The following is a 23,141-nucleotide window of genomic DNA, read 5'->3' as shown; positions in this document are numbered from 1 at the left end:
TAAACAAGAGATTGAAACAAGGCTTTCTAAAAAAATCAGAACAATATCTTACACTACTCTCCCTTGATTATTTAAGGAAGCAATGATCTCCTTGTTTGCCCTTATGATTCCCACAAGTGCCTCCTGAGATAAAGCCTGTTATTCTGTAGAGATCTTTCATATGCACAGAGGGAAAGTCACCTACAAATTCAGGAATAGTGGCTATAATAATATACATGGATGTGAACAAACAAAAATGCTAAGTTTGAAGAAAACTGGTGACTTCAAAGTAAGCAAATAAAGATGAGAAAACTGTACTCAGGAGATACTGTATCAGTACAGTGAAAACAAATTCACTTTTTAAAAATCTAAATTGTACGTTTATTATATCAGAACTTACATACACCCTAGTAATATTTTACTATGAAAGTAGAACAATTAGAAATCCAGAAGTTATCTATTTAATAAGAATCTATGCAAAAATATTAATAAGAGTGACTGGACAAAAGTATGGGCAAAATAGCATGGTGCCAAAAATTAACTCAAGATTGATCAATGGCTTGAGTTTAAGAGCTAAAAATATAAAACTCTTAGATGAAAACATAGAAGTAAATCTCCATTACCTTGGATTTGTTTGTGGACCCTTATACAGGACACCCTTACAAGCAAAAAAAGAAGACTTTGATAAATTGAATCTCATAGGTAAATAAAAATAAGCAAACATAAGCTGTTGTGCATCAAAAGACACTATAAGAAAAGTAAAAAAAAAAAGTAGCCTATGTAATAGGAGCTTATGTTTTTCAAAACATATATTTGAGAGGTGTCCAGTATTCAGACTATGTAAAGAATTCTTGTACCTTAATACCAAAAGACGATACAATTAAAAATTGGGTAAAAGACTTGAACAAATTTTTAAATCAAAGATGATGTATGGAAGACCAACAAAATATGAAAAAGTTTTTGTAACATCCATAAGTTAAAAATATAATTTACCGTATGCCCAGAATTTTCACTCCTAATGGTATATCCTCCCAAACTGAAAGCACGTATTGAAACAAATACTTGTACCTAAATGTTCATAGCAGCACTATTTACAATAGCAAAAAGTGGAACCGGATTCATTACTGGATGAATGGATAAACAAGATGGGGTATATTCATATAATGGAATATCACTCAATTAGAAAAAGAAATTTAAATGGATCTCGTCTACAGTGTGGTTGAACCTCAGAATTATTATTCCAAATTAAAGAAGCCAGAAATAAAAGATGACATCGTATAGATTCCATTTATATGAGGTATCCAGAACAGGTTAGTGGTTGACAGGGCTGGAGGTGTGGGACTAGGCAGTGACTGCTTCGTGAATATAGGGTTTATATGGAGGGTAATACAATCGTTTTGAAACTAAATAGGAATTATGGTTGCACACTGAAGATGAAATAAATTCCATTGAATTATATACTTCAAAATGATTGATTTTCATATTCACAATATTTCCAAAATGTTCTAAAAGTGATAAAGTGATAAAACATAAGAATTAGGATCCTTTTACTTTTGATTTTCTTTCTCCTCTGTTATCATTAAATTTTATACCACTACATTAAGAAAAGGTATCCTAAATGCTTCCAGTGAGATCACCTGCTCAGGTATGTTCTCATCAACAACTTTGGACACTGAAAGATAAAGGAGTGATTGATGCTGCTCATGTTCCAGTTGAAGTTATTTTGAAAATAAATTATATACACAGTAAAGGTATTAAACAGAGGATAAAATCAAGAAAATTCATTCATAGACACAGAGTTTACCTTCTGTATGTCATTATAAAACAATTAAAAAGTTTAGACATCACATTAGACTTTCCAATTGATAATATAGTTATGTGAGGCTTTATGTTGAGAAAGATATTGATGCATCTTTGTCAGTATAAAGAAGACAACCAATTACTTCAAAAAAAATAAAAGTAAGTTTCTGGAGAGTATTAGTAGTTCAATTACGAAACAGACTGAAACTAAAAGGTAGCGTGATTTTAATGACTAGTACATATTAAGAGAGGTTTCCCTGGTAGTTCAGTTGGTAAAGAATATGCCTGCAATGCAGGAGACCCTGGTTCAATTCCTGGGTCGGGAAATTCTAAGAGAAGGAAATTCACATGATCTTGAAACTTTAAAGTTTATTCATTTGTTCTTTAGGTGACATATATTTTCAAACATATAGCTCCAGTTTTAAACTGGGTATCAGCTGATATCATTTGATCTTTTGAAATTTTAGATAAGACTTCACTGGCCCCTTTTAATGTCTTCCGGAAATGCAAAGTCCTCTCCATTTAACTGAACACTTTTATCAAAGATGCCTATATTCTGTCGCTTTTACTCTTTCCCTCTTGTGTGTCTTCCAGATAATCCCATGTATAACACTTTGAAGTAAGGAAAGAGAAAAATTAAATAAGAAAAAAATTTAATCCACTTAATTTCAACCCAAGCTAATTAATGAGCCAACCAATATAACTGAAACAGAAAACCAAATTCTGTTTGCGGAGCTGAATAAAGAATTGCACAAACTCTCAAACACACAGAGAAAGTTTATTTTAGAGGATAGAGATACAAAACTCCCAGCATAGACACTGAGAGGGGGTGAAATACCTGCAAGAGCAGTAATAAAAACAGTTTATATCTATATAGAATTGATCTGTTCGTTTTTGTTTGGCTCAGAGCCCGATGTACGTAATTTCTGACCAAGCAGTTAAATATCACAACATCCAGTTTGTCATTTTTATGGCTTCTTTGGTTCCCAGTTTCTCAGTTTCTCCAGACATTGAGTGTCAGCCCTCAACCCTTTCTCAAGACCCCAGACCATTATTTAGGGACCTGCTGCTGCTAAGTCGCTTCAGTCGTGTCCGACTCTGTGCGACCCCATAGACGGCAGCCCACCAGGCTCCCCCATCCCTGGGATTCTCCAGGCAAGAACACTGGAGTGGGTTGCCATTTCCTTCTGCAATGCATGAAAGTGAAAAGTGAAGTCGCTTAGTCATGTCCAACTCTTCGCAACCGCATGGACTACAGCCCACCAGGCTCCTCCGTCCATGGGATTTTCCAGGCAAGAGTACTGGAGTGGGTTGCCATTGCCTTCTCCATTTAGTGACCAGATGTATACTTAAAAGTTAATGATCCACCTTGAATTTTCCTCCTTGATAAATTGGACAGCAGTTACTGATTGTTTTGTCCCGGATCTGGATGTTTTATGATCCTCAGACCAGCACGGCATTCCTCTGAATGCCTAGATTGGTTGGAGCAACAAGTATAGCGTTAGGCTAATGGAGCAAAACGCTTATGTGAGAAAATGAGGTGAAATTAAAAAAAAAAAAAAAAGAACTGAGGCCTCCAACCTTACACTGACTGCCTAATAATTCTACCTCATAACTACTAACAAATCCATGCATAATTTTAACTTTGTTGTAGAAGATTATATTTATTGCATGGAAGACCTAGCACAGAGTCACTCTGACCACTATACAGAAATTTAGTACTATGCGTTCATTATCTTAGAGTTCCTTTTGCTATCAATGTAAGCTTTTGTTATGAGCTTTTATTGACCTTTCATCGAAGCAGTTAGCCTTCTGTCGTTAGTAGTCTCCTTACCTCTGTGCTCTTCTGCTGTACTATTCACCAAAATGAGCAAAAACTCCCAAACCTTCCTATTTCTAAATATTTTACTCCATATCTAATCTGTTTAACAATTTTTTCTAAACAAGAATTATTTTCTTACTATAAAGAACCCTCATAAAAACTAACTCAATATGTTTCTACAAAAAAATCTGTTCTTTTTAAACAAGTTAATCTGCAGTGATTTCATGAAAGCATAAAAGTAAAAATTTACCAATGTTATTATTTACAAATATAATCACTATGAGATATTGATGATATCTGAATAAGAATTGATGATAACTCAGTAAATCATATTAGAATTGATTATTTACAACTATCAGTAGTAATATAATCTACAGCATTTTGACTTTTGTCCTTTTAACGACTGAATAAGAATTGAATACTTCTTATTAAGTACTGAATAAGAACTGATGATAACTCAGTAAATCATATTAGAATTGATCATTTACAACTATCAGTAGTAATATAATCTATAGCATTTTGACTTTTGTCCTTTTAAAGAAATAGTGCTTATTTTGCCTAGAGGAAAATGAGCATACAATAGAACTCAAATAATTTAAATCCCTTTGTAGAATAGCAGCTAATTGAGCTTCTGGCTCCAGTCCCCTTTGGAGTGCTCTCTGTTGGACTACTTTTAAGTCTGTTTTGGAGAAATCACTGATGTCTTAGACCCCCTCAAAATATATACAGAAAATAAGTCTTAAGTACAAAGGCAGTGAATGTCAGTTCTGTCTTTTCTGGTTTGTGGTGACGAAAACTATTCATTGCTGATATTTGAACCAAAACAGAGCATTACAGACTAACTATTACTTATAGATTGCTGCAAAGATGCGACATTAACACCAAATCAATCATCACTCAGTCATTCAATCAATAGCAACCATTAGCCTTCTTACAAATGTTTCTGAAATAGAGAAACTGAGGAACTTTTACTTCATTTATTGTATATATTATCCTAGAGTGATGGACACAAATGCAAGTTGAACTTTACCATGTATCATTTGATCATTACTGCATGTTGGTAATTACTCCTTTTAAAAATGATACAGTATTTCACTGGACATTATGAAGTGATCCCTAGAGATCACTGGAATATATATATATATATATATATATACACACATATATATACATTCCAGGTATCTTTTTAGGCATTAGGAACCCAACAATGAAATACATGAATGAAAATGCCTACTGAAGGGAACTTAGTTACTAGTAAAGATAAATCATGAAACAGTGAATGATACTCAAATTTGTATTCTAAACTACACCCAGCCTTTTAAATATCTATACTATTTCTTATATTCTTCTTTTATTTTTTAACTACATGCAAATTATACACACTCTGTCTAGTCAAGATATGGTTTTTCCAGTGGTCACATATGGATGTGAGAATTGGACTGTGAAGAAAGCTGAGCACCGAAGAATTGATACTTTTAAACTGTAGTGTTGGAGAAAACTCTTGAGAGTCCCTTGGACTGCAAGGAGGTCCAACCAGTCCATCCTAAAGAAGATCAGTCTTGGGTGTTCATTGGAAGGACTGATGCTGAAGCTGAAACCCCAGTACTTTGGCCACCTGATGCAAAGAGCTGACTCATTGGAAAACACCCTGATGCTGGGAGGGATTGGGGGCAGGAGGAGAAGGGGATGACAGAGGATGAGATGGCTGGATGGCATCACCAACTCGATGGACATGAGTTTGAGTGAACTCCAGGAGTTGGTGATGGACAGGGAGGTCTGGCGTGCTGCAATTCATGAGGTCGCAAAGAGACGGACACGACTGAGCGACTGAACTGAGCTGAACTGTGTGTCAGGAGCTGTGCAATACATTATATATGCAGAGATAAAGACATAAACATTAATTTAATGTATTTACATCTTAGTGTAATGTGAAACATACAAACAAAGGGAATATAAAATGATGTTATTGAAATTATATATAGAAATATGCTGAGGGAAGAGAGGGAAGATTTGAGGAAACCTTTTCTGGAATTGGTGATGTATGAGGTAATTATGAAATATGAATAGGAGTTATATCCAGTTAATGGCAAACAAAAGAGGTGGGAAATATTTCAGGACATTTAAAAAAGAACAAACCATTTACAAAACGCTGGAGGTATAGTGAGTTAGTTAAGTCGGTTAGTCGTGTCCGACTCTTTGTCACCTGTGGACTGTAGCCCACCAGGCTCCTCCATTCATGGGATTCTCCAGGCAAGAATACTGGAGTGGGTTGCCATTTCCTTCTCCAGGGGATCTTCCCAACCCAGGGATCGAACCCAGGTCCTCCACATTGCAGGCAGACACTTTAACCTCTGAGGCAAAAGGGAGGTATAAGAAGCATAATCTGATCTGAAGATAGTAAGGATTTTGGTTTGATTAGGCAGCCCAACCTTTGGCAGGGGAAGCACCTAGAATTTAAAAAGAGTGATGGGGTCAAGTCTGGACAGGATCTCACATCAGGCAAAATTGGATACATGTTAATACTTTTACTTACTATGAAATGAACATGTGATGATGATAAAGAATTAAGATAACCTGCAATGGCACCCCACTCCAGTACTCTTGCCTGGAAAATCCCATGGACGGAGGAGCCTGGTAGACTGCAGTCCGTGGGGTTGCTAGGAGTCAGACACGACTGTGTAACTTTCAAGTAGACAACCTGAGCGACTTCACTTTCACTTTTCACTTCCATGCATTGGAGAAGGAAATGGCAAGCCACTCAATGTTCTTGCCTGGAGAATCCCAGGGATGGGGGAGACTGGTGGGCTGCCGTCTTTGGGGTCGCACAGAGTCAGACACGACTGGAGCGACTTAGCAGCAGCAGCAGCAAATATAAAAACAAAGTGAATATAAAGATAACATCTGTCCTCACCTTATTGATATGAAATATAGTCTAATATATCAAAGGTATAAATATGCAATATTAACTGGAGCTGTCTGTCCTCCTAAAATTTCATCTCCCATACTTTTCTTTCCTTTTTTGTAATATTAAATAATTTATCTCAGATAGCTTCTCATATAATTTAAAGTAATTCCATATACTCATTTTACATTGTGGGGAAATTGTTCATTCTTATCTAAGCAACGTTCAGTGAATGGATGTTCAGGTTGTTTTTGTTGCCATTGGCTATTATATACAGTGGTATACTAAATGCAGATGTGCATATATCTTCAAATATTTCTGAGGTTGTATCTAATGGATACATTTCTGGTGGGAGAATCCCAGCATCAACTATTAACTACTATTTTGTCTTTTGCTATTTTTGGATACTGATAGCTGAAACACACTTCAAATCCCTTGCCAGGTCTCAAATTTTGTCATCTTTACAAGGCTTACTGGAGAACTATATTTAATAGTTGTTTTGATATTATTTTTATTATTGTGATTGAAGTGAATCTGTTCTTATGTTAATTGAACATAAAAGATTTTTGGATGATGATCATTTAAAATTTTTGAAATAACAGTGTGACAAATTAGAGCAAGTAAGTAAGCAAAAGCAGAGATTCCAACAATGTTGTGAAAAACATTGAGCTTTTTCCCTTGGGTATATGCTTCTGACATCTATGTCACTGGACTATATGAATTAAGTAAACATTCATTGTAAACCTTAGGTATCATACAGCATAGTGCTAGAACTAACAGATATCAATGCATAATTACAGATTTCAATTATATTATGTTAATACTTTAAAATTTAAAATTTCCTTTGCCTAATATATATTTTTCTTATTTATTTTAATTCACTTTTTACCTGTTTTATTGGCATATTTTAACACATATTTCCTGTTTTACTGACATCAAGAATCTTAGATTTATATTTTTCTTGTCTTCTATTGATGGGTGGGATACAAATGTATATACATATATATGTATATGAACACTAAATACATATACATCTTTTTCAAGGTAAGTCATAGTCTCAACTTTCTTCATAACAAAACCCATTTTAAAATTTAAGTATTTCTAATAACACTCAATAACCTCAGATATGCAGATGACACCACCATTATGGCAGAAAGTGAAGAGGAACTAAAAAGCCTCTTGATGAAAGTGAAAGAGGAGAGTGAAAAAGTTGGCTTAAAACTCAACATTCAGAAAACGAAGATCATGGCATCTGGTCCCATCACTTCATGGCAGATAGATGGGGAAACAGGGGAAATAGTGGCAGGCTTTATTTTTTGGGGCTCCAAAATCACTGCAGATGGTGACTGCAGCCATGAATATGACCAACCTAGATAGCATATTCAAAAGCAGAGACATTCCTTTGCGAACAAACGTCCGTCTTGTCAAGGCTATGGGTTTTCCAGTGGTCATGTATAGATGTGAGAGTTGGACTGTGAAGAAAGCTGAGCGCTGAAGAATTGATGCTTTTGAACTGTGGTGTTGGAGGAGACTCTTGAGAGTCCCTTGGACTGCAAGGAGATCCAACCAGTCCATTCTGAAGGAGATCAGCCCTGGGTGTTCTTTGGAAGGAATGATGCTAAAGCTGAAACTCCAGTACTTGGGCCACCTCATGCAAAGAGTTGACTCATTGGAAAAAACTCTGATACTGGGAGGGATTGGGGGCAGGAGGAGAAGGGGACGACAGAGGATGAGATGGCTGGATGGCATCACCAACTCGATGGACATGAGTTTGAGTGAACTCCTGGAGATGGTGATGGACAGAGAGGCCTGGCATGCTGCAATTCATGGGGTCACAAAGAGTCGGACAAGACCTAGCGATTGAAGTGAACTGAACTGAATAACAGTCTGAATTTTTAAATTAAAATATAGTTAGTAAATCTTTAATTTTTAATATTTTAAGAAATGTCAGGTTTTTGCTTCAAAAGAAATGTCACAAAATTAAGCAGTCACTGACTTTTTCTTTATATGTATAATTGGAATTGTAGTTACTGACCTTTAATTACTGTTCAAACTTTTTCAAGTAGTCAGATGAGTAAGCAACCATAAGGCACATTATTTTACTGTAAAGAATAAGCATTATAGATTTATTTATAGTTCTTTTTTTTTAACAAATTACCAAACCTTAGAAATATATGAGAAAAAGGAAACTCACCACACACACACACACACACACATAATATACATGACATATGTGGTTTCACATGCCATGTAAATGATTTTTCCAATATTGTATTGCTTGGATATTTATGACTAAGCTTCATTGTTCAAGTTATACTGTATTTACTTGGCTTGTTAGCCTAAAATAAACAGAAAATAACTAAATCATTGCAATAACTCCAAAGCAGTGTGACAGAATAATCGAGTACACTTTGAAGCTTTTTCATTAGTAATCTTCATTTTATGCATTCACTGAATTTTTCCATATATTTACATAGACTAAGCCTTATTTACTTCAGAAAAAAACTCACTTTTGCAAATTTGACCTTGTCTTGTATACCTGTATACATATAAATAAGATGATTTTTCTCATAAATGTTGCAAGTCCTACAGTAATTCAAATGTCTACTGTGAATATAATAAGAATGGTCCTGGGCTCTTCACATATAATTCAAATTGAATACCAACATAAACTTTCATTTCCTCTAAATTTTCTGATCCATAGCGAGGAAAAGAATGTTACCAAGTAAAAACCTCAAAAAATGCTTCTGACATAGAAGAGGCCATTCTTATCACAATTCACACATTTCAACTACCTTTTATTCTATGAAATTCCTTGTGACATAAATGCAAACTCTGCTTCTTTTCAGGTTTACGCAAAGCTAAAAAGAGAGTCTCTATTTCTAGCCTTGACCGGAAAGTCAGAAAACAGAATGTGTACTCTATGATTCCAGCATTATTCACCGTAAAAATGGCCAAGATGAAGCACATAACCAGGAGTGAAATGACATGAGAGAAAATTAGGATTCATTCATCAGTCATATTATATCTCATAGAATACAAGTGAAGGTTATAGCCTTGAACACATCATTTTAAAGAAGCGATTTTTATACTCAGGGGAGTGTTAACTACAGCAATGCATTATCACTCTCACTATTTTATTCCAACTTTAGAGAAATACTTGTTTAGTAGGAACAACTTGAAACAGTATTATCCATTGTGCTCTCAGTGCATAAAATTCATTAAATATAAAAACCCATGCGTCAAAAAGAAAGGAGTTTAGATTGAATCATTGTCTTATATCATATTATTTGTATATGTTGCTAAATTCAACTACACACTTAAAATGCACTAACCACATAATTCACTTTAGATTATTTGCTTACAAAGTTTAATATATTTACAAATAAAGCTGTTCTTATTTCTCTAACACATGTGTGTGTTCATATGTACATACGCCTGTACTATATTAGGATCATTGAAATTGAAAAGTAATTATTTTTTTAACAGCCTGCACACAAATACATGCACACAGAAAGAAATACAATTGTTCTATGATTTTAAAAAATGCTATAAAATATACAATAATATCAAAGGGAAAACAGTAACTTCTACATGGCAGATGGGTAAATCAATCATAAAGAGTGATATCAAATATAGACCTTTTAAACTGAATAAGATGATAAGCAGGGAATACAATGGAGAGTATAAATAAATTGTGGAGGGATGAGTATTAAGTGGAAAACCCTAGTGGCTCAGTGGTAAAGAATTCACCAGCTAATGCAGGAAACAATCCCTGGATTGGGAAGATCCCCTGAAGAAGGAAACGGCAACCCACTCCAGTGTTCTTACCTGGGAAATCCCATGGACAGAAGAGCCCCGAGGGCTACAGTCCATGGGATTGCAAAAAAGTCAAAGTTGATTTAGCAATTAAACAACAACACAGTAGTGAATATTCAACTGTTAAGAGCTTTAAAAGAATGATGATCTCAACATGTGAGCATTTTTCCTAAGTAAGAACCATTTAAAATGTTTTGGAGAGGATAACATTGATACTCATAATTTAGAAAAAGTACTCTGATTAGGTATAGAAAAGTAAATTGTTAGAAAAAAAAAAAACAATAGAGGGAGTAATCGGACTTCTTAGGAATTTAATAGTGTAAGAAAGCTGACTAGAGACTTTTAAGAGACTGAAGACTGACAGAAGCAACACATATGTCAACACACCTATGAATGTGGAAAATAAATCAATAGAACCAATTACACAAGAGAAATAAACAGAGGAGACATCAATGATAAACTCAATGCATTGACATCCCTTGAATATATTTTGTATCCCTTTTCTACTGTATGCTTTTCCCTGTGAGGAAAAAATGTTAAAAGAATTCTTGCTAGGACTTGCAGCACATGGCCAAACACTTAAAAATGTCTTCTGGCATGGCACTTGTGATGCAGGTTGCAGGAAAAAGGAAAATACTGAGTGAGGACACTGAGTCTTATTCTTAGGACTGCTAACTGCAGCAAAGTAATATTAAGTTTATATACATATAAAAGCTAACTTTGAAAGTATGCCTGATCATGAGATGGGGCTTTAAGATTATTTACTCAATGTGCTCTCTATATTAACATATTTCATGATTTCAGGTAATGGTTTAAGAAATTGGAAAACCTAAGTTACCTGAGTTAATGTGGAAGAATCTTTAGATATCTGATTGCATAAATATATCATTTATTTTGTACTTTAGTTTATAGTCACTTTTATAACATCTATTTTAGATTTTATTCTTTTACCTAAAAGTTCCTTGAAGATTAGCAGTGCAAGGCATATATATATATATATATATATATATATATATATATATATGTACACACACACACATATACATATATCCAGAGAAAGCAATGGCACCCCACTCCAGTACTTTTGCCTGGAAAATCCCATGGGCAGAGGAGCCTGGTAGGCTGCAGTCCATGGGGTCGCTAAGAGTCGGACACGACTGAGCGACTTCACTTTCACTTTTCACTTTCATGCATTGGAGAAGGAAATGGCAACCCCAGTGTTCTTGCCTAGAGAATCCCAGTGATGGGGGAGCCGATGGGCTGCCGTCTATGGGGTCACACAGAGTTGGACACAACTTAAGCAACTTAGCAGCAGCAGCAGCATATGTATATCAACTGTATTGATATACAGTTAAGAAAATTTAAACTCATCAAAAGCATATGATTATAGAACAATAACTATTAATTTCAACTTCTTTCATGACCAAAGTTTTACAAATGATTGCAACAAGTTTCACCCATCTGAGTGTCTCTCTACCTCATATACCTTCAATAACATGTTAAAATATTTATTTTGTGAACATTTTTTATTGTGATCTGGTTTTCTGTTTTAATGTGTTTAACATGAATGAATTTAAGGTTAAAACAATGTTTATAATGTATCTTTACTTTTTAAATTATGTTGAAAATTAACACAATAACACATAATGTTTATATATTTTCAGTTCAGTTCAGTTCAGTCGCTCAGTTGTGTCCGACTCTTTGCGACCCCATGAATCACAGCTCACCAGGACTCCCTGTCCATGACCAGCTCCCGGAGTTCACTCAAACTCACGTGCATCCAGTCGGTGATGCCATCCAGCCATCGCATCCTCTGTCATCCCCTTTTCCTCCTCCCCGCAATCCCTCCCAGCATCAGAATCTTTTCCAAAGAGTCAACTCTTTGCGTGAAGTAGACAAAGTACTGGAGTTTCAGCTTTAGCATCATTCCTTCCAAAGAAATCCCAGGACCGATCTCCTTTAGAATGGACTGATTGGATCTCCTTGCAGTCCAAGGGACTCTCAAAAGTCTTCAACACCACACTTCAAAAGCATCAATTCTTCGGCACTCAGCTTTCTTCACAGTCCAACTCTCACATCCATACATGACCACAGGAAAAACCATAGCCTTGACTAGATGGACCTTTGTTGGCAAAGTAATGTCTCTGCTTTTCAATATGCTATCTAGGTTGGTCATAACTTTCCTTCCAAGGAGTAAGCGCGTTTTAATTTCATGGCTGCATTCACCATCTGCAGTGATTTTGGAGCCCCAAAAAATAAAGTCTGACACTGTTTCCACTATTTCCCCATCTATTTCCCATGAAGTGATGGGACCAGATGCCATGATCTTCATTTTCTGAACGTTGAGCTTTAAGCCAACTTTTTCACTCTCCACTTTCACTTTCATCAAGAGGCTTTTTAGTTCCTCTCACTTTCTGCCATAAGGGTAGTGTCATCTGCATATCTGAGGTTATTGATATTTCTCCCAACAATCTTGATTCCAGCTTGTGCTTCTTCCAGCACAGCGTTTCTCATGATATATTTTGCATATAAGTTAAATAAGCAGAGTGACAATATACAGCCTTGACATACTCCTTTTCCTATTTGGAACCAGTCTGTTGTTTCATGTCCAGTTCTAACTGTTGCTTCCTGACCTCCATATAGGTTTCTCAGTAGGCAGGTCAGATGGTCTGGTATTCCCATCTCTTTCAGAATTTCCAACAGTTTATTGTGATCCACACAGTCAAAGGCTTTGGCATGGCTCAGTTTTAACTATCTTGCATAATATATTTTAAAACTTAATTTTCTCCTCTTTTGCTCCATTTTGTTAAAATCATGTTTGATGTTAATAAAAGGCCATCTTTAATGAGCTAAATAATGACTTATGTACCTATAAAAATGAATAAGTAAAAAGGCATGATACGTGATTTTTTTTTCTTTTTGCAAAACTCCATTAATGACATTCAATGGGTTTAGAAGCTATTCGCCTATTCAATTTTAGCTCTATCTTGTGGTTAATCAGTGTAATGATTATAACAGTTGATGATAACCTTACAGTCCAGTGCTAAAAAACCTAGATTACTATCAACATAGAATTGAGTGCTAATATATACCAGACACTGAACTGGGGGGGCGGGGATCTATATTTTCAAGGACTAAACCAACCTGAATAGATAAAATAGAACTATTTTTACAAAATGCAGTAAAACAAAATGGTAATATTTATGTTTATTTTACATAACTGTAACATACACAGTAGAAGAGTAAATAATTTAAAAGATACAGGCTAACTATTGAAACCTGAATTTTGCCCTCATGCTCTCATTGATGTACTGGTAGATTGAGTGGAGCTGTTCAAAACTTCTCTGGAAAGAAAGGTCATTTATCACTTTTTCTTGTGGGGCATTTGACGTGTGAATGGAAAAGCAGAAATGTGACTCTAAAATAGACTTGCTGGTCCAGACAAGACGTGAATAGAAAACACTTGCAAATGGTCACAGCGAATTTCCTTTTGAAGGTCTGAGTTCTTTTCCAGGAAGAAAACAGTGAGCCATCATGTTTCTTTACATGTCAGAGAACTTTAAAATACCAAGGACTGTATTGTTTAAAGTGACATATCACAGTAAGGAACTGATTCACACTATCACTTATGATGTAAAACATTCTGACAGTCTTACCTAATATAATCAACCATGAAACAGAAATAATAAGTATACATTTGGGAAAAAGAGTTTACTTTGACTTAGAACATTTGAAACATTTTTAAGTCTTACAATATTATAATAAATCTTACTGGTTCATGAAACATGCATAGTCACATCATAAAGCATTTTCTCAAAATCAGTCTTGATATTTGGCATTTTATCCTCACAGGATAAAATGTACAAATATATCCACTGAGAATAATTATGAATGTATGACCCCAACAAATATACAAACAGACAAAACTGCTTGATGACACAAACCACCAAGCAAAAGAGGTGGTATTGCAAAGCCTATGACTCTGAGTTAAATTTCTGTGGCCTAAACCACCAGATTATTACCAGACTTTTCCTCTGAGGGTATTTTCCAGCGATAGAGTTAGGAATATTTAATTAGACCCCAGGAAGGAAGAAGTAATATCACTGGGCTGAGGAGTCAGTGGTTGGAGTTTGGGTTTGCCAGAGTAGACAGAAACCGCAGAGCACAATCTTAAGGAGGAGATAGTAACAGAAAATGGAACCCTCAAGTCTCTGTCAACATCTCTAAGTTGATGTCTAAACTTCACATGAACAATATCTGATTTTAATAAACAGTAGAAAATGTCAGCAAGAAGGCTAAGGAGTTGTGGATTTCATCAGTAGGAAATGGAAGAGTTCAATATTGCCAAGTTATTTTGGGTTTGCAACTACATCAAACCTCCTATAGAGCTCAAAAAGAGACAAATCCTAGAAGTAATGACAAACTGAAATGGTTCAGCCATACTATAAAGCAAATGAGTGATAAAACAGATTGGGTGAAGTAAAAACTTTCCTTTTCAAAATACTTGACCTCTATCTGATCATTTCATAGGCCCTTTTCCGGGAAGTATCTAACATGTTTTCCCATAATCTCATCTTCTCTCTTTTGCTTTAAGTCTTACACCAGGTGCTTCCTCCTACATGAAGCCCATCTTCATTCTCCCCAGCTAGAATCTACTGTCAAAGTTATGAAGTCATCTATCAAAACTGTATTTATGGCAGAATTTTAATTATTTTTGTTTACTAGCTTGTTTCCAATACACAATATGTGACCCTTGGGCTTTGAATTTGTGTTAGATTTTTTTTTTTTATTTTCTCGAAGTATTTGACATCATATATTTACTCAAATTAACATTGAGGTGCTATGTCAATAGATTTTCATTGAGTGTTTATTAATCTGGGTCCTGAGAGATTGACACTATATATCACAGAAAGAGCAGAGAAAACCTCAAAGAAATATACTTTATAATCACTTTTACTCCAAAATAATTACTACCTTATAAATTATACTGTAAATGGAATCAATATTATATATTTTATAATTGCTTACAACATGTTTATAATTAAAATAGCAATCTTACAACATTATAATCTCCCATGCCTGTAGGACTTTAGTTTTGTTATATATTTTCTTTCTGTATATATTGCAAATTGCTTTATACATTGCTATCATTTATTATTTAGGTATTTTATTACCAGTTTAAAAGCAAAAGATTTTTAAAAAATCATGTTATATTAAGTGATTACCATTTCTAGCCATGCTTTTGATTTTCATGTGTAGACCTTAATTTCTGTATGTTGTCATTTCCCTTAAAACCAAAAACTTCCTTTAACATTACTTCTAGTGTGTTTGCTGGAAGCAAAATTTTTTAGCTCTTTTTAATCTGAAAATATCATTATTTCACTTTTATTTTTGAAAAAAATATTTTTATTGAATATTGAAATATCAAGTGATCTGAGGGGTGAAGGGTTGGGAGGTCCAACAGGGACGGAAGGGATGTATGTGTACAAACAGCTGATTCACTTTGTTACACAGCAGAAGCTAAAACAACGTTATAAAGCAACTATCTCCTAATAAAAAGAAAGAAATAGTGTGCAACATATTTCTGAGAATTAAACATTAAATTAAGTCAAGGGAAAAGTCTGTTTACTGTGGTGATAACAGTGGTACAGGGCTGTGGTATTACAGTACTGGTGGTGAGGGGATTGGTAGTCAGAAGGAAATGACAGCACTCTATTGTAAAGGTAGATTTGTATAGACTTCAGTATGAAATAAGCCTTTGTAGACTCTCCTGAGCACCTCGCCTTAATGCTTAGTATTTTTCTCATATGTTCTTGGTTTTAAACAATGAATTTATAAAGAGCATTTTGGGATACAATGTGCGCATAGACCAGATGCAGCTGCTACCTGGACTGCATCATAAGTAATGACATTCTAAAACCTTTGTAAAGATCATTTATTTAGATTCAGAAAAAACACTATAATGTTCTATAACCATTTATCAAATAGCCTTCAGGAAATTTCAGACTTTATTCCTGTCTCTGTACAAATCATACCGCCATATCCTACCTAAAAGCCTAAGAGAAAATTGCTTTCTTGGGTGAAAGACACATATTTAGTGACCACATCAACCTGTAAAAGTGCAAGAGAGTTATTCCACCCCCTGATACTCAATAAATGTAAATCAGATTCCTAACCATTTGACAATCGGTACTTCTGTTTTGCTTCATTTTTGTTAAAACCTACATCAATAGTATCCAGCTGTAACCAAGAGTTTCATGAATGTTAAAACTCTTTTCTAGTTTATAATTTTATGATTATATTTTGGATGATTTCAGCTATGGAATAGTACATGTTTTTAAATTAAACTATAAATAATTAAGAGCTATTTTGTAAAAAAGATAACTTGAATTTAGATGGTGACTATTAATAGGCAGTTCAACAATTTCCCTGAGAAAAGTAAGCATAAATATTACATATCTTTGAATTAAAATATATTGGTCAATTAAGTTGATATATTAAAATTATTTTATGAATACTAAAATTTTGTTCAAAAATAATAATTGTCAATAATTGCTTTATCTGTAAATTTATCTCATCAGGCAATAAATGTGTTCGAACAGCCAAATATTAAAATAATACAATTAACTTCTGCTCATTAAGTATAGACATATGATCAATTGATTATTAATCCGTAAGTATGGATTTTTCAAGATCTAAACCTAATATATAAAAAAATCAATTGTGTATGAAGTTTCTCTATAGGAATAGTAGGAACCTTTGCTATACTTTTTCTTCTTGTATTTTTTTTATTTTTTTTTTCTTTAATAGAAAATTATTTAATTAGTATACATGTGTTCCCCATCCTGAACCCTCCTCCCTCCTCCCTCCCCAGGGGCTATACTTTTTCTTAAATTTACTTTAATAATTCTCTTGAGCGATATTAGTACTGCCCAAATAATTCAGTCACACATCTATTCACATTACTGAGAAATCACATGGCTATTGTTATGACTTTGTAATCTTCAAGAATAAGAAGCAAAGGTTTCCCTCATTGAAGAAAACAGAATCAGTAAACCTCAGCTTGCATTATTGTGAAAACAAAAATGCTTTTTATTTCAACATGTTTGACTTTTCTCTTGTATTACAAAGACCTGAAATGACATAAGAAAATATTCTACAACATTTCCTTATAAAAGTATCCTCACAATGTATCCCTTAGTCCTCCACTACACCCTGACATTGAAAGCAAAATGATCATCCCAGAATTGTGCTCCACTCATGATGAATTTGTACACTAGTTCAACAGGGATTCACATCCCATGATGTATAAGAAAACATCACAGCATTGAATTTTCAGCATTTCATATTAGTGGTCTAATTTCACCCCATTAGACTAGCTTTTATTTAGGGGGGTGTGTGTGTGTGTTTGTTTCTTGCTGTATGCAATCCCAACCCTTGGATTTATTCACATGAAATTTTAAAAATTTGTATTAGCACTTCCTAGCTACAGACTCAGCTCCCTCCCTCCACAATCCTAGAAAACAACAGGAATTGGGAGTTAAGAAATCTTAATGACATTTTAATTTAACCTAACAAGAATCTGAAGTTTGGGAAAGTTAGCTGACTTACAACTTTTGCACTGTTACTGAATGGCACAATCAGGACTGAATCTTGTAAACTTTATGTTTGGTGTGTGTACACTTGTATATTTATTAAATTCCACAGTTGCCATTTTGTTTGTTCTAAGACTGCTGCTGCTGCTGCTGCTGCTAAGTCACTTCAGTCATGTCCGACTCTGTGCAACCCCATAGACAGCAGCCCACCAGGCTCCCCCCTGTCCCTGGGATTCTCAAGGCAAGAACACTGGAATGGGTTGCCATTTCCTTCTCCAATGCATGAAAGTGAAGAGTGAAAGTGAAGTCACTCAGCAAACCTCATGGACTGCAGCCTACCAGGCTGCTCTGTCCATGGGATTTTCCAGGCAAGAGTAATTGAACCCTGGATTTTACATCCAAGGATCAGATACACTTCTAAATTTCTATAATTTTAATCAGCTATAAATTAATATATCTTACCATATTCTGTGATACCTAGCTTCTGAAAAATAAGAAGAAAAAAAAAAAAACCTTTGAAAATTTCTTCCCATTAGAAGCTCCTATTCTTTCCCAATCTTGATGCATGGTAGATACAGTAGGTCTTCACTCAGGGTATTGCCACTGCAATGGATTCTTGAAGATTCAGTTTAAGTTTACCCAGGGCAACCAGAGCAAGGTGGTCAAAAAGACAATATGTCTTGTGTTCAAAGTATTAATCTGTCATCATAACTCAAGTGTTTGACCAAGTTCAAGGGTGAGACTGAGCTAGCTGTATATGCAAGTGAGCAATAATGTCAAATGCTAGGAGAGCAGATTAGGAGAGAATTTACAGAGTCTTAAGAGTTTAAAAGATGCTTACTCCTTGGAAGGAAAGTTATGACCAACCTAGATAACATATTAAAAAGCAGAGACATCACTTTGCCAACAGAGGTCCGTCTAGTCAACACTATGGTATGGATGTGAGAGTTGGACTGTAAAGAAAGCTGAGTGCCGAGGAATTGATGTTTTTGAAATGCAGTGTTGGAGAAGACTCTTGAGAGTCCCTTGGACTGCAAGGAGATCCAACCAGTCCATTCTAAAGGAGAGCAGCCCTGGGTGTTCTTTGGAAGGAATGATTCTAAAGCTGAAACTCCAGTACTTTAGCCATCTCATGCGAAGACTGGACTCATTGGAAAAGACTCTGATGCTGGGAGGGATTGGGGGCAGGAGGAGAAGGGGAGGACAGAGGATGAGATGGCTGGATGGCATTACTGACTTGATGCACGTGAGTTTGAGTGAACTCCAGGAGTTGGTGATGGACAGGGAGGCCTAGTGTGCTGCAATTCATGGGGTCGCAAAGAGTTGGACACGACTGAGCGGCTGAACTGACCTGAGCTGAAGAGTTTAATAGGGCTTCCTGGGTGGTTCAGGTGGTAAAGAATCTCCCTTGATGCAGGAGAACTGGGGTTCGATTCCTGGGTGGGGATGATGCCCCTGGAGAAGTAGATGGCAACCCACTCCAATATTCTTGCCTGGAAAATTCCATGGACAGAGGAGCCTCGTTCCCTACAGTCCATGGGGTCATAAAGAGTTGGATACAACTGAGCGGCCGACACAACAGAAAAGCTTGATAAATGCTAAGGAGTAGTTGAAATCACATTTTTATAATGAACTAAATAGGTGGTGACAGCATATCTAAGACAAGGTCTTCTTACAAAAGAGATAAAGTAGTTTTTCCAAACTGTTTTATTTTGTTGAAGATTTTCTTTCATAGGAGTGTTGTTTCCATTGGTAATATAAAAATATTTGACACATAGTTTTGGTTTGAATATCCTCATGTGAAAAATTTTGCTATTGTAATGTGTTTTATATTTTGGGTTCATGATCTTGTTGAGACTTGTCCATGATCAAAGTGAGGTTATTTTCCCAAGTACCAAGTGATAAAATATTTTATTAAAAGTAATTTAATAAAAGCAGGTCCCACTTCACTATTTTTTGACAGATTATAGAACTAATTAAAAATGAACAAGGAGCAAGAAGATCTAAAGCATAACGTATATTTTTAAATGTCAGTGCAGTAATGGTGATCAGTTAATTAATGTGGAATCAATATTTAGAAAGAAGTATTTCTGTTTATGGCTAAAAATAAATGCTTGTAGAGGAGCCTTGATTACCTTAAGATTACTAGTATCTCTTTTTATCTGTATCTATTCTTCTGTATCTGTGAATCTCCAAGGATAAATCCCTTTGTGCAAGGCCCCATGAACTGAATCTGTCCTTTACACATTGCCTTAGGAAAAGAATCATGAGGCAATTTCAAGTTCTCAGACACAAACATTTGTCAGTTGAACTTGCAATATCCTGATGTTAGTTATTAAATATAGTGTGAGAAGTGATGTTAAATGAGGGATGTTGGAAGGTGCCATGTGACTAACCTAAGGCAAAATAAAAGGGAAAAAAGAGTCAGGAAGTGAAATGCATGGAGCAAAATGAGTATTACATGGAACCAGAGGAGAGAGATATCAAAAGAAAAGGAAATAATAGGTTAAAAGAAGTTGCATTTGAAAAAAATATCTACTGTCACATACAGAGAGTAAAGAATTAACCAAGATTTTGTCTATTTCACCAATATTTCTGCTATTAAGCAATAAGCATAACTTTTGTGATACTGGGTACTTTTCATGTTTTCCTTTTTTGTCTGATTCTATCCGATTTGCCCAAGTTGCCAGTGAGTCAAACAATGTTTATATCATTAGAGTCAATTCTAGTGTCTTGTGCCAAAAATAAAAAATAAATAAATACATGACTAGTGGGAAATTTTAGTATTAATAATTATTTATTTTGTTTTCTGCTCAGAATTTGAAACTATCTCAGCACTGGGCACAAACTGGGGGATAATTCACAGTGAAAAAAAGGAATTAGTGTATGTGTGGAATAGAATGAATGTGATTGGTAAGAGGACAATAGATAATTAGAAAATTCTGGATGGCAGAAAGAATATGTCAGCTATTTCAAGACACAGCAGAAAGAGGAGTGAGGCAATAACTCTATTTCATCAAAACTGGATACAAGAAGGGAGTTATGTATTCCCTGCTGCCATTTGATCGTGATTGTTAACGAGCAAGTTTTCACTTGCTGCAACTGGAATGGAATTAAGTCTGTCTAAGGGTACTGTCTTTTTTCTAGTTCTTTTTTTTTTTTTCTTTTCTTTTCTTCTTCCCTCTGCTTTAAATCCTTTGGTCTGGATTATAGGCAAGATATAGTTCATTTTGACTGATTAGGAGACAGAAGCATCTAGAAGTATTCAAATTACTTGTTTTTCATATACAGCATACTATTTTTAATTACAACAAATTATTCATCAGCAGAGACTAATATATTTTAGTAACAATTCTATATTACACTTTTATTTGCTCTGCCTTATATAATGCATCAAATTATTTTTACTCATGACTTAATTTTTGAAGAAATTTTTAAAAAAATCTTTTAGATACATGCACATGAAATTATATCATATCTAGCTGATTAATAGTGAAGTAAGTCCACAAATAGTTTATTCTTTGAGGCTTACTATGAATACTGACCTAATCCAACTACCTAAATAAATCACATTCCCCACATTATCCTACTGAATGAATTGACAACATGATACCTATGCATATTGCCATTAGTCAAATACTTTAAAATAATTGCTAGTGACATGGAAAATTGATGTAAAAAATAACTATCACTTTCAACTTCTAGACTTATCATATAAAAACTCTTACCTTGCCTACATATTGTGTGTCGGTACCTGTATACTCTTCCAGCAAGAAGAACTGATTCCACATCCAGCCACGCTTGGTGCGATGTAGCATTTTACCATCATCTTGTGTCAGACCCACTATCCTTTCACTCGGTAAATCACTGTTACCTTTTTCTTGAAATGGGATAGCATAAGTTGTATGATACATATAGGTCCAGATGAATAGTGATAGGCAATGATAAGTCCTCATTATCTGTGGCTTCTGCAGGAAAGCAAATTCAATGTACTGTCTTTTTCACCTGAAAAGTAGTAGGAGAAAAGTAGTTTATTAGACAGTGTTTCTTTTCCATATAACCTGTAACCTGCAAAACTTTTCTGAAGTTATATTATTTAGATGTTATAAATAATATATTGACATATTTTTAGATATACATCAATGGATTGTCATTAAAAACTTATATTCATAGTAAAGGAGAAGTATATAGAAAAAATAAACAGAAAACAGTTGAATTACTGCTACTGTATTATGACATGTACATGTGAATATTTTCATATTTTAAAATATTCATTATTTTGAAAAAAAGTAAGCTCTATAATGCACCAAAGATCATATTGAGTTCCTAAAGTCTCAAGACCAATGAAAGTGGAATATTTATTAATATATAAATATATATGAACAAGAACACTATTTTCTGTCCACAATCTACCAAATTTTATAAGCTGTTTCTCCTCTTATACCTCTTTCTCTCCTTTCTCTTCTCTTTTCTTCTGTAACATGTTGAGATGTTGCCTCAAGGCAAATTAAATGATACCAAATATACTTTGGATTGTGCCTTTAATTACTTAGCAGTGTAAGGTTGATCCTTTACAATCAATAACTTTTTTCCCAACTATCAGTTGAGTAAATGAGGAGAATGTCCTCTCCTCCTATTCATTTATATTATCCTGTTTGATATTATAAAAAAACCACATATTTATTTCAAATAATAATAATAACAAAAAGGAAAATACAAAATTGGAATTGCAAAATAAGATAGGCAGTTTTACCTATGAAATAATTTGACCCAGAATTTTGAAATGTTTTAGTATTTAAAAATTAATTTTATCTATTAGTACTTTGCTTTAATTTGAAACATATATAATCTAGAACATTTGAGATGTTGTTACTGATTATAATGATTTGAAAAGCAAGAAAAACCCATCTCAAACTAGTACAGGCAAAAGTAAATAAATAATTCATTAGATTATAACATCAAATTAAGTGTGGAAAGGAGAGGATGAAAGGAGAAGCAACTGGGCACTTTCTGCTCATGAAAACTGAGAATTAGGGCTTTGGGTACTGGAGTTCTTTTTTTCCCCTTCTCTCTCTCTCTCTCACTTTTCTCAGGCTTCAACCTAAGCCTTCTCAACCTGATGAAATCTGCAAATACATGAATTTCAGATTCAATATCTTCCAATTAAGAAAGCAACTGATAGTCTTTTCTGAGTTTAAAAAACAAAAAAATCCTAGAAATGGAC

General features: G+C 34.6%; 1 protein-coding gene across 2 annotated transcripts in view; it reads right to left on the bottom strand.

Annotated features, from left to right (window-relative positions):
* Positions 1 to 21,873, bottom strand: part of CDH9 (cadherin 9) — an 84,737-nt gene extending 62,864 nt beyond the window's left edge. The window contains exon 1 of one of the 2 annotated variants that reach the window (XM_070357843.1): positions 21,646 to 21,873. In XM_070357843.1, coding sequence (XP_070213944.1) covers positions 21,646 to 21,873 — 228 coding nt within the window. The remainder of the gene's footprint in view (positions 1 to 21,645) is intronic. The other variant, XM_070357844.1, reaches the window with a different exon arrangement.
* Between the last annotated feature and the right edge of the window lie 1,268 nt (positions 21,874 to 23,141).

Source organism: Bos mutus, chromosome 20, assembly GCF_027580195.1.
Source record: "Bos mutus isolate GX-2022 chromosome 20, NWIPB_WYAK_1.1, whole genome shotgun sequence".
Classification (NCBI taxonomy): Eukaryota; Metazoa; Chordata; class Mammalia; order Artiodactyla; family Bovidae; genus Bos; species Bos mutus.
This window is presented reverse-complemented; position numbering and strand designations above follow the sequence as displayed.